This window comes from Littorina saxatilis, linkage group LG2 (assembly GCF_037325665.1).
Source record: "Littorina saxatilis isolate snail1 linkage group LG2, US_GU_Lsax_2.0, whole genome shotgun sequence".
In the NCBI taxonomy this organism is placed as follows: Eukaryota; Metazoa; Mollusca; class Gastropoda; order Littorinimorpha; family Littorinidae; genus Littorina; species Littorina saxatilis.
In genome coordinates, this window is record NC_090246.1 from 81,105,159 (window position 1) to 81,118,042 (window position 12,884).

The 12,884-nt window shown below is 42.7% G+C and overlaps 1 protein-coding gene across 1 annotated transcript in view; it reads left to right on the forward strand.

Annotated features, from left to right (window-relative positions):
- LOC138959865 (meteorin-like protein) overlaps positions 1–12,631 on the forward strand; it is a 38,862-nt gene extending 26,231 nt beyond the window's left edge. The window contains exons 3-4 of the mRNA XM_070331513.1: positions 1,235–1,291; positions 9,331–12,631. Of these exons, the coding sequence (XP_070187614.1) occupies positions 1,235–1,291; positions 9,331–9,626 (353 nt within the window). The 3' untranslated portion in view covers positions 9,627–12,631. The remainder of the gene's footprint in view (positions 1–1,234; positions 1,292–9,330) is intronic.
- Positions 12,632–12,884: the final 253 nt, after the last annotated feature.

The window sequence follows — 12,884 nt, forward strand, 5'->3', positions numbered from 1 at the left end:
ACCATGTTCCGTGTCTTCTCGCCTATGTTACATGGGCCAATCTTGTCTTCAGCCAATCTCGTGAAGAGTGACAAGGGAAGCAACATTGGCTGTCAAGACTGAGACCTGTCATTGGTAAAAACAGGTTGTCAATAGTGATAGATGCTGAAAGACGACCAATTAGCGACCTCTACTCTGCTCATAAGGAGAGAGGGGAGAGTCCCTTTGAGGTCTTCAACCCGAAGAGCGGAAAGTCCCTCTCAAGAGTCCCACAGCGACAATACGGTGTCCGCATGGGACATTCGGCGTGTCCAAATTATCCCCTCGCGTTACTTCAGAGCGAGGCAAGATTGGACAGGGGGCGGGAAAGTTCACGTGATTAGCAGCGACCCCTGCTGAGAGGACAAGAACGACAACCTCCTGTCCATTAGCGCGACTTTTGAAAACCATGACCAAGGGGCGTTACTCTTGGAGATTCTCGGCAAGGGTCATCTTTTCACGGCAGTGCCCTCCCCTGGTTGTTTGTGTCGGCTTTAATTAAGGTTGCGTTAGGTTGAATGCAAAGTCGACCTCAACGTTATGATCAGTGAGGCTGCTTGCAAGATGGTTGTGTACGTTAAGGGCGTTGACTGTTGAACACATGTTGCGACCCGTGTTGTGTCCAGCTTTCAACATTGTTGTCCCTGTCTGCTTCTGCGTAAAAGGACCTGTGGACAATGTAAGCCGTGGAGAGAGAGAGAGAGAGAGAGAGAGAGAGAGAGAGAGAGAGAGAGAGAGAGAGAGAGAGAGAGAGAGAGAGAGAAGATCAAATCAAATCAAATCAAATTTTATTTTGCGGGGATTGTGGCATAAGCAATACAAATTAACTTCTTTTCAACCAGCCCTCGCCCTGAGAGAGAGAGAGAGAGAGAGAGAGAGAGAGAGAGAGAGAGAGAGAGAGAGAGAGAGAGAGAGAGAGAGAGAGAGAGAGAGAGAGAAAGAGAGAGAGAGAGAGATTGTAAACAGGAGCCGTCTTCTCTAATTGGTGTTGTTTTTCTTTGGTTTATTTGTTTTTGTAAGCATGTGATATATATATAGTGTGGGAGTGTTTGCTTGTGTGTCTTGTCTTGTTCACGCACTTTGCTTACTTCAGATGTATGTTTATTATATTATGAAATGATCAATGTGAGTGTGTGTGTGACTTTTCCTGACTATGTGAGTGACATATAAATCTGTTTGTCAAAGTGAAACTTATTCTTTCTTTCCCTTTTTTCAGAATGCCGACCGTGCACACAAGAGGAGGTATTAGAAGCCTACTGCACGAGTGATTTCGGTGAGTAGTCGTGACTATTTTCTACGCTCGAACCCAAACACAAAAGAGACCGGGTCGGCACTCCGCACAGTACCTATTATAAGCAGACCACTGCCTTTCCTGAATACAACCAAGCTCTAGAAGAAAATACTGGAACATAAATATGCACAGCGTGATGCCTAGGTCTTTTGTGAGCCAGAACATGTCTGAAAAAACGGCGGCGAATAGAGAGCTGGCTACGGTGGCCGGTCCTGCTAAATGAAGGGTTACACTTTTTCCTCTAGCTTTTGTGTTTTCATTTTACATCCCTCTGTGACACTTCTTTTGCGGCTCGCGGCATGGGTTCTCGCAGACCTGCAATAACTCTCACCTGTGGGGGAGAATATGCTCACCTGCGGTCAATACAGGCAGGTAAATTGCCGCACTGCTGTATTGTCCACCTGGGTTTACCTGAGGTCAACACGAGGGGTGGGGGAAGAGAGAGAGAGAGAGACACACACAGACAGACAGACAGACAGAGACAGAGACAGAGAGAGAGACACAGAAAGTGAGACAGAGAGTAGGATAGAAATAGAGTAAAGAGAGAGAGAGAGAGAGAGAGAGGACAAATAGAAAGGACCATCAAGATACTAAAAGGACTTGTAGAGTAGAGACGCGTGAACGGTATAGTGCTTCAGGGCAGTGAAAAAGAAGAAAGAGAACCTTGCCTGGTTAGTTCAACTACAAAAGAAGAAAGCCACTCTTGGAGAAAAAGCCATGGCCAGTTTGACCAAGCACAAAGGAAAGTGGTACCTCTTGAAGCAGTTTCAGGTGGAACGAAACCTGGCTAGTTTGTGGAAGTACAAAAAGGCTATTTCTTGGCCACCGGCTATACTAGGGGTCTGAAGCGTGGGTTCTCGATGGACATTTGCAGGGGAATTTGGTTGTACTGTTGATGATGGGTTTGGACGGTAGTGGTTATTGGGTGGAGGGGAAATTTTGGATAAGGAGAGAGAGGGGGGGGGGGGAGGTTGGTGTGATATAGAATAAGCTACCGCCCCGCCATGGGCAAAATAAACTACAAGTTTGAGGCGTGAAGTTTTGAGTACGAGGTTAGATTGTAGATGGTGGCTGGAGGATTAGGAGGGGGGGAGGCATTGTTTGGGGGGAGGAGGATGAGAGAAGAAGTAGCGGGGGGAGGGGCATGGGGGGGGGGAAGAGTAAACGCGGCGAACTAGACACCGAAGTGCGAATTGGCCTCTGTGTTCTGCGTGTAAGCTTGCAGAGGTGTAAATAACAAACGTTCGCGTTTTCACTCTCCGAAGCCATTGTGCTCTTGTTCTTCTCCTCTCTCCTGGTTCCATTGTACTTTGTCCCCTCGCGCGTGCTGTGTCCACTCTCCACGCTGACCGCTGTGTGTTGGTCAAGCGGCACTGGACAGCGGGAGATCAAGGGCTTTAGACCTAGGTGTTGGGTGACCATCTCTACCTGTCCTTACCTGTGCACACTGGCCACTCGACCATCTGTCACCTTGAAGGGCCGCTGGTCACACTTATCATGTCTTGGTCAGTCGAGGGAAGGGCCTACAGGTGTCCAGTGCATACACAACAGGTGGGACAGGCCCCAGAAATAAGAAGAATAAGAATAAGAATAAGAATACTTTATTATCTCATAGAGAAATTCAGGCGTACATAGGAAACTTTAACATTACCTGATGAGAAATGGAACATGGTCAGTTAAAAAAAACTATTAGCCTGAAAGCGAGGAGTCATATTTTTTATTTGACTACGCAAGATGAGTTTAAAAGGCAATTATATAATCATTCACAAGAGGAATATATGAGACTGGGAGCTGTGTTTTTGTTTAATCTTTCCTTGGCTACGCTAGTTCAATTTTGTTTGGGTTATTTTTTTCCTCTGCTCTTTTCACCCATACACCGATGTATACTTTTCAACATCTGTTAGTTGGCGGTCGCGTTTTTCTCCCACATGTTTGGCCGGTGAACAAAAGGTGGGGAGGGGGGGGGGGTGTGACCGCAGTGCCTTATTGGAAGCGGACAGAGTTGACTGTTGGTGTTTCTATGGCCATGAGTATGGACCTGGTGGCTTAGGTTAACTGGTCGCGAGCAAACAAATCTTTTCCTGCCCTGGAATGCAGCCCTGTAACGTTGGCAAACAATGGGAACAAATATATTGGACAGCGAGTGGTCCCTTTGCCTGCCACGAACCGCTTGTCGAGGGGAACTCAAGTGCAAAGCAGCAGGAGAGGGGGGTGGGTAAGGGTGGACAGTGCGGGGGGGGGGGGGGGGTAGTACGTTGGACACTTACGAACTTTGTGTCCTGAAAAGTACCGCAAATCCACGCTAACTTCTGAATGTATGCAGAAAGTGCAGAGGAAGCATGCATTCATTACATGTTATTCATTCCTGGGAGCGTATATATATATGTTTAATATTAAGGGTCCTTGGTTGTAGTACGGTAGTCAACACAGATACAAGATACAAGATACAAGAAGATAGATACAAGAAGTTTTATTGTCCTCATCAATACAAGGAAATTTGGCATGTGTGTGGCAAGACATAATACACTGATACATAGACATTTACAAAGCAACAACTGAAGTTCAATATCAACACACCCTTACGCACACATACCCACTACTTCAGACACACAGGCTACATGTGCCCCTCGGACGTACGCAACCCACAATTCACCCAGCCATACAACTCCACATGCACTTACTCATTCATGCAGCACTCTAGCGCCCGGCCATGCACAACTCACACACTGGAACCCTCGTACGGCTACATATGACACCCGCACAAACATTACAGCCTCAAACATCGTACTAGATCTACAACTAACAAGCATACATCCACTATCAAACACCGAATACATCATCACACATTACATCATAACATATTGCATTATAACACACGCACAAACATTACAACTAACAAACAATCATACACTATCAAACACCAAATATATCATCGTACAATAGTGAGCAATATCCCAGGTTTATCCTTATTATCTGAGCTGTCAAACCGTATGCATGCGCTGTATGCATATTCCGTTTCCGTCAAAGGTATAACACAGGTGTTTTGGTCACGATTGTCAAGATTCACCGACTCTATCGATGACTTGACAATGCGTGCAAGGGAAAATGGGAGCCATAAGACCTGAAAACCGAAAAGGCAGAAAGAAAGGGAAAAATCGGGGGCTGGGGTAGTATGGGAGAAGGACAAAAAGAAAGTGGGAACCGCAAAGTGACACGGGGGCGACACAGAGGAAGGAAGAGTTGGGAACAAGCATTTATGGCTCAGCTTTGGAGGTCGTTTGTGCAAGTGTCAATATTAGGCGAGCAACAGGTCTGGGCTTGGACAGGATCTGAGGGGAACGCTGGAAAGGTAAGCTAGGAACGACAGTAGGCTGATAGGGAAAATAAAAGATGAGAGAAGGAGGAAGGTAGGGTAGAAAACGTTGAGTGGGAAGAAAGTGGGCTTGCTTTACTGTTAGTCGCACGGTACACTTCAAGTTTAATGGACACTAATTATTATCGTACCGTTTGGTACAATGCAAGTAGACATCTGCATAGTAGCTGAAAGCTGAACGTAGGTTCGTCTGTGAAGACAGATTTAGTTCAGAAATGCACGAAGATGAAATGTATGCTCAGACTGTTAGCGTCTACTGTCTATAATCCCCCCCCCCCCCTCCCCACCCCACGCAAGAGCAATGTCCTAGCTATTGTCAGTCAACATGGAAGGAAAATGTTGAGGGTTTTTGAAGCACGCTTGATATGAATGCCAACTACCGGTAAGTAGACGTAGATGTGCTTTCTTCCTGACCTATTTATTTGCCTGGAGGTGCATGGCGACCTGATTTATGGTCCACACATAAATTTCACGCGGATAACAAAGGGTCTTTGTGCTGTACAGTATACAGTAAGAACAATATAGGCGAGACAAGTGTGTCGGCCTCCTTGAGGTGTTGTCACAATGCTGTTAATTAGCTTACTTCAAAGGATACAGCTGCACTAACTGACTCAAACGTCATATATCGCACGGTATACCATGTCTTCAAAAATCCCAGCCACAAATAAGTGGAGAACCGGGATTTTCTTTTCTGTCAACATGTAATATCGTGAGTGCAAACGCATGATTAATAATTGTAATGTAAACATGCAGTATGGCGATTGCAAACGCATGGTTAACTGTTCTAATGTTTAAAACATGCTGTATCACGATTGCATACACACGATTAAAAAGTTGCACTGTAAACTTAAAACATGCTGTATCGCGATTGCAAACATATGATTAAAAGTTGGTGTCAACTTCTTGTTCCCTTCATACCTGAATTTTAATGAATGCATGCAGCTGTGACTCGAGCTTTCAAGTTAAAGCGTTTCAAAAGTGGAAGCATTAACACACACAAAAGCAGCGTTGGCGCATTCCTTGCATATTCTATCTATCATTATTCAGGCCAGGAAACTCACTTTTGACACTGGGTCTTTTGTGGCGCGCGACCCAAGGTGGATTGGAGTTTCTCCATTTGCACACGATGTTTTCTCTTTCTTTGCTTTCCCTGCAAGCGCATTCGTGCACACAGTCGGAAAAACAGCGGGACTTTGAAAATTCAAAGAGATCGTGAATATTTGATTTTTCTTTTGCGGTTTTGAGATGGAGGTGATAGAGCATTTCTCAGTTTGATTTTAGGGTTTGAAGTTTAAAGTCCCCTCGGTGTAATGCTTTCTGGCCAAATTGTTTTAATTTGCATTTTTTTATGGCCACACCAACGTTGTAGTATTCACGATAAATATGTGAACGTTTGGCGATTGCGTTTACACTGAATGCATCCGGGTACTTATGCATTTTCCTCGCCATATTGAATTAAAAGCATGGTTTGCAGTTAAAAAGTACAGATTTCGATTTTTAAACAGATCCTATGTTACAAACTTGTCTTACACTCTCTGATGAGTGTGAGCTGTGTGTGAACTGCGTCACACACTGTCACACGTCACTCACTGTCACAAACTGTCACAGTCTGTGGCATCGCATGTGCCTATCCAAAATACGAAGGAAAACGCAAGGGCGGAAAAGTCATATTTTTCAATTTTGTATTTCGGCCATTTGAAGACATTTTTGTGCGCACGCAATATAAAAAAAAAGCATTTTATTGCGACCAGCAGGCTCAAATTGTAGTTGTAATGTTTGTTATTCAGCTAGTGTGGCTTGTAATGAATGTTTGTGCACACTCAATATAAAAACGCATTTTATTGCAACCAGCAGGCTCAAATTGTATTTTTAATGGATGTTATTCAGCTATAGTGTGGCCGGTTACGCATTCTTGTGCGCACTTACCTTGTCTCCAGGGGGTAATGTTCGCCCTGAACCGTCTGGCTCAGAACGGAAAGAAAGCGAGTTTTTATTAATGCCTGCCACAGCCATTCACGCAACAAAAGCGGGTAGGTAAACCGGGTGCTTGGTAGATTTCACCCGACCCAGCTGATTGCACGTAAATAAGGTGGTGAGAGAAGGGGTAGGTTGGGAGGCCTGAGAAAAGAGAGAGAGAGGAAGGGTGGGGGGTGGGGTGATATATGCATGTATTACAGGGTTCGTACAGGTGCTTGAAATCCTTGAAAGTGCTTGAATTTGGAGGGGTCAGTTTCAAGGCCTTGAAAGTGCCTATAAAAACTGGCAAGATCCTTGAAAGTCCTTAAAAACTCTAATGCTGCAAACTGATCACACAGCAACCACCCACAATAAACAATTGCAATGATTTATTATTTGATAACCTCAAAGAAAAAGGTGAACAGTAACCTACAGTTCTTTTTTAGTCTGTCTGCTTTAAAACCATCGTCTGCTACGAATCTGTCGCCTTTGACAAAAAATGTATCATTAGTTTTTGAACATCCAATGATTTAAATCGCCGTGCAGGAAGGGGGTAGAATAACTAGCGAGTGTTTCATTGCGAGCTTTGAAGGTAAGAGGGTGCTTGATTTTCTCTTCAGAAGGTCTTGAAAGTCCTTGAAAAGTCCTTGAATTTTAGAACAAAAAAACTGTACGAACCCTATTATTGTAAGATATTGAAGGATGGGGGTGAGGGGTGAGGTAACAGAACGTTGCACTGAACTGCATGCAGATAATATTCTCGTTGCATTAAAAGTAGGAGGTGGAGAAGGGAGTAGAAAAAGGGGAGGGGGGGGGGGGCGCAGGTCCAAGCTTGCAAAAGAGGAGGAGTGGCCGGATAGCATGTCACATTTAATTGCATATAAACCAAGGTGCTGCCGGGTGAAAGGAAGGGGGAGGAGGGTATGCAAATAAGCTAGTGAAAGGGGGAGGGAGGGGGTAACAGGATATTGCAGTGAACAGCAATGCAGGTAGAGAGAGAGCAAGGTGAGTCACTAAGCAACAGCGAGAGTCAAGTCAGACACGTCAAAGAGTGCGTTCCTTCACTTGATTTTTATTTTTTATTTTTATGAAGCGTGCTGTCTGTACCGGTCTGAAGCTTTAGACCCAAGGTGAACTATGCGCCATTGCTTTCATAAAGAGCGGTCTAGATAATCATGAGCACTGTCTGCTTGGAGCTTAGCCTTGCAGTTAGAAGAGATTAGAAATCACAAAAGAAAGTTATAAGACTAGATATTGGGTTGCACTTATCTCAAAAAGACATACAGATAAAAGACATTTTCACAGAATGTTTAAAAACTTGTTGCGTGTTCATTTCAAGTTTAGTGTCCCGGCTTGAATTCAATGCGCGGATGCTATCAGAAGATTTATCGTCGTTTTGGGCCTAGATGTCAAAGCGTGCCCCACTTTTCAAATGCACGTTATGTTTTTGAAGACATCTTAGCGATGCAAGGGAGAAGCAAGATTTGATAACTTAACTTCAAAGAGCCAATGACTCACAACACCTGTAGTTTGCACAATGGCTGTTTCCGTTTCCCAAACCTCACTGTCCTATCTTTTCAATCGCTACCAAAACAGATTTCGAGTTTGGATTTTGTCGTTGACAAAAAAAATATTACGATTGATGGACGGATATTAACAAGGGGGCGTGCGAAAACAGACCATGGAACATGAAAGGGGCAGCAACCCAGATTAACGTTTACGCATTTTCCCCAGAAACATTAATCACCTTCGATGATATAAGTTAAGATAGCACATATTTGTGCGTTATAAAATACCTGCTGGAAAGAGACTGCTTTGGGCTTGCAATTAAAGCAATGCATTGACCAAGTTTATCTGACAAGAACCCATCACCCTGCATTTAATAAATATGCGTAGGTTAACTTATTTCAAAACATAACGACATTCATTTCTTGCCCACTGAGAGCCAGCTTTTTCTACTGATAGCCAGTTTTTTAATTGTATCATGTTTATCGACAGAACATAAGTAATTATCTTACTTACATCTTTGTCGTGTGCCGAAGCCCTGATAATTGTCGGGTTTAATAACTTAATTATCTCGTTAGGACACGCCGCCAAAGACGAGGACCACTAGTAGGGGTATCATTTATCTATTCTATCGTCTGGGGTTGATAGTGAGAAGGCTTTGATCGGCAGATAGGCGTGTGTAATCAGCTTAATTTGGTTCAAGTGTACACTTCAGATTAACCGAATGTCGACTCATGCCGTCCCGTTTTGTGCAAATTATGGCTATCAGTTTGGACTGAGTAAATGTATGAAGTGAAACTATGTCGAGGTGTTTGTATTTTGACCAAGTTGTATTTTTTATTTATTTGTTTTTAGGTTTATCATTTGCGTCTGTCACTTTCTATCTACACATAGAACACAAAGGCACCGTTCCCTTCCTCCATCTCTCCCTCGCCCCCCCCCCCTCTCTCTCTCTCTCTCTCTCTCTCTCTCTCTCTCTCTCTCTCTCTCTCTCTCTCTCTCTCTCTCTCTCTCTCTCTCTCTCTCTCTCTCTCTCTCTCTCTCTCTCTCTCTCTCTCTCTCTCTCTCTCTCTCTCTCTCTCTCTCTCTCTCTTTGACAAGACAAACCCACCCCAAAACACAACATACCACCCAAAAAGCCTAACCGCAAATCTCTAACCAAGACCATTTTTCTCCTCTGTTACAGTGGCAGTGGGCAGCATGCACAAGGCGGACGAAGACAGCGGGACTGACCACACCAAGGTCCAGGTGGCCGTGGCTCAGCTCATCCACCAGAACTCGCCAGTCTTCAACCGCGTCCGGCGTGACGACCGCTATCTCTACGGCACCATCCATGTGCCGGGAAAGTGCGGGGTCAAGGCTGGCAAAGGCGACTTCCTGTTCACGGGGCGCATGCGCCTGGGAAAGCCTAAACTTCGGTGTGCGCCATTTTTCAAGGACTGGTTGAGGATTTCTTCCCTGGCCGAGTGTGTATACAACTAAAAGTGACGTCTTTGGATTTTACAAGAACCTGACAACGGATTGAACGATTAAGATGACTATGGAGAGATTGTGTTGTGGTCAAAAAGGCTTTTCGAACATGTTTGGCCAATTCAAAGACTTGGAATACGTCCTGGTGTTCTTGAACGATTTACTCAAGTGTTTATTCGACTTCTGTGTTTTCAACTGATTTGATGGCAACAGGCACACACCCGTCATGTGTCACGAAGAAACTATGAACGAAACTTCCCGAACACCTATCTTAAAAATGGTTATGCTTGAGTGAACTGAATATTGTCTCTGTGTTACATTGACGCTAGATAACAAAACAAATTCAGCAAATTCTTACAAAATGTATTTGCCAGTAATCTTTCAAACCTGAAGACGACTTGAAGAACAATTTTCAAGCAAGAATGTATGAAGACGAGAGTGCTGGTTACTCAATGACAATGAACTGAGTGCGTTTTCGGGACAGAGACACAAAGAATGGCAAACACTATGATTGTGATACCCTCTTTATTACATGCGGGCTACTTGCATGTTGCGGTGATTTTCTGGAATTGACAATCTGGGCAGTAAAAAAGAACGTTTGAGCTGTGAAGGATTCATTATATCATAATTACGGAAAGGATTTTATGAAGTGTGCAGAGATCCGTAAAATGATGAACTCTGATGCTGACACAAGATCCTTTACTTTTTTAAATGGCAGCTATGTCTTTCTGTATAAAATGTCGCAATTTGTATGATTGCATGTGTTCAGTTTGGTATGCGTTGTAGAGATTAAAAGCTTACAAAATAGGCAACATTTTCGTTTGAATTCAAATGAAAATAACATAATTTATTAGGAAACAAATGTGTACGCAGGTGTTTTTTTCTTCAAACAATGAGCATACTCTTCAACCGAGTCAAAGTTAATTAATTTGTCAAGTGGTAACCAAACACGACACTTAATAGCGTAAAGGTGCTGTGAAAAGAGTAGAAAACTTTGATTTAAAAAGAGAATCATGATTGATTGTATTTACTTCCATTATTACGACTTAAAAAGAAACAAAACAAACCACCTACTCCTGAGTGTGGGTGTTAATTAGTAGAACACACCGTTTTGACTTTAGTAGTGAAGCTCATTTTAGTATGTTATTAATGGCACTGCTGAATTCTTGTACTTATGCTTAAGCTTACTTTAACATAACGTTGGATTAGAAATATAATCTTAGACATTCATAGTTGCAAAATATCTTATTCTTTTATCTAAAGCATACAAACACACACACAGTTTGTAATGTGGTCAACTTAGCTACAAACACACGTGTACAATTATTATCTTTGTGTTGGAAATCTTTGTCTTCGAGAAAGATGTGTCGGTCACTGGAATGGCCAGAGTTTACTGTGATATTGTCTGCAGCCCTCGATCTCAAGACAACAAACTAATGCCGCTTTAAGTAGTTGCAGGCAATGCCGCTTTAAATAGTGGCAGGCAAGTTGTGTGTGCCAGTGATTGTATGCTGCAGCTGTGCAAACGCGATAATATGCAACAAAATTAAACAACAAATGAGGGCTGTACCTACTTCAAAGTAAGTCGGTTGGATTTTGATATTGTATCAAATGGATGTGCCATATCCTTCAAATATCACACACATGTTCATAGATTTTATCAGTTGTGTATCGGTGTGTATGATTTGCAACTGGTATGAGTGTGTGTGTGTGTGTGTGTGTGTGTGTGTGTGTGTGTGTGTGTGTGTGTGTGTGTGTGTGTGTGTGTGTGTGTGCGTGTGCGTGTGTGTGGTGTAAGAAAGAAACAAGTTGATTAGTTTTCATGTTGACACTGAAGCGTTTCGCGAATGAATGGGTCGGAGTTACTAGACTGTGAAAAAGGCATGCTGAATACTTGCTTGGCGAGGATATGTTGTTTTGGAATGTTTGCGTTTTGCGTACAAATTGGTTGAAAGGATGTACATACAAGCGGATAACTGATAAAATGGTGAATGTATTGTAAGCAGGACGACTGTGCTGGACGGACGTGTGCGTAAAGCTTACAAATAATAATAGTGCGAAAGTGTGTGTGTGTGTGTGTGTGTGTGTGTGTGTGTGTGTGTGTGTGTGTGTGTGTGTGTGCATCCGTGGGTTTTTTTCTGACCAAGGTTCCGTGGATAAGAAGCTTGTAAAATGAATGTAATGACATTGATATCTTTACATTAAGAAACGAAGGCACTTTTCAAGCTTCCCAGAGTAGCAAATGTTTAAGGACTACTATAGACTACACCTGTATACATAAATGCTGTTTCATGTGTCAGTTTGCTTGTTTCCCCTTGGTTTGGCAAGAAACCTGCTTGCAGGATTTATAGAGTACACACAATTTGGCGTTGTTTTGTTAAAATGCAGTGGAACGGCTTGTTATTTAGCTAATTGTGGTCATGTTCATGTTTCAATGTCTGGAAACCACATTTCGTAAAATGTACACATTCCTGTCTGACCAAGCTCTTTGATGGGCTTATCTTGATATTCCAACAAGTGTCGAAAAGCAAGGTTTTGATTTCATCTTGACGATGTTCTTACTATCACTGCCAAAACAACTACTGCCGCGCTCATTTGTCTATCACAAGATTCATGTTATTTCATTTCATCGTCGCTTTTCAAAAAATTATGATCTCATTTTTATTTCATCTTTTCCTTCTTCAATGTGAACTAAATGAAACATATAGCATACGTCTGTTTTTCTTATTAGTTGTACACAGAAGAATACAACATATATGACAAAGATATCAGTACCGTTGGTGAATGCACATGAAGTATAAATGGCTTTTTTTTATTGGTTGGATCGCAGCAAGCTTCATTCATATGTCATTGTACATTACATTAAAATCATTCATTTGCATTGTAAATTACTTTGACGCCATTGTAAAGTTGAAAATTATGTAAATCATATTGTACATTATTTTTTTATATGATGAACTTGAATGAAGAATACCGTGTGATATGGAGAAGATAAAGAAATAAATATTGAAACATTATATGTAAGCGTTACTGCTGCATTTGTATTCTCTCTCTCTCTCTCTCTCTCTCTCTCTCTCTCTCTCTCTCTCTCTCTCTCTCTCTCTCTCTCTCTCTCTCTCTCTCTCTCTCTCTCTCTCTCTCTCTCTCTCTCTCTCTCGCTCAATCTGACTTTCTGCGTGTGTGTGTGTGTGTGTGTGTGTGTGTGTGTGAACACTACAAAACATAGAAGATATACAGCAAAGAAAAAGAGTTAAACGAAACGAAACGATT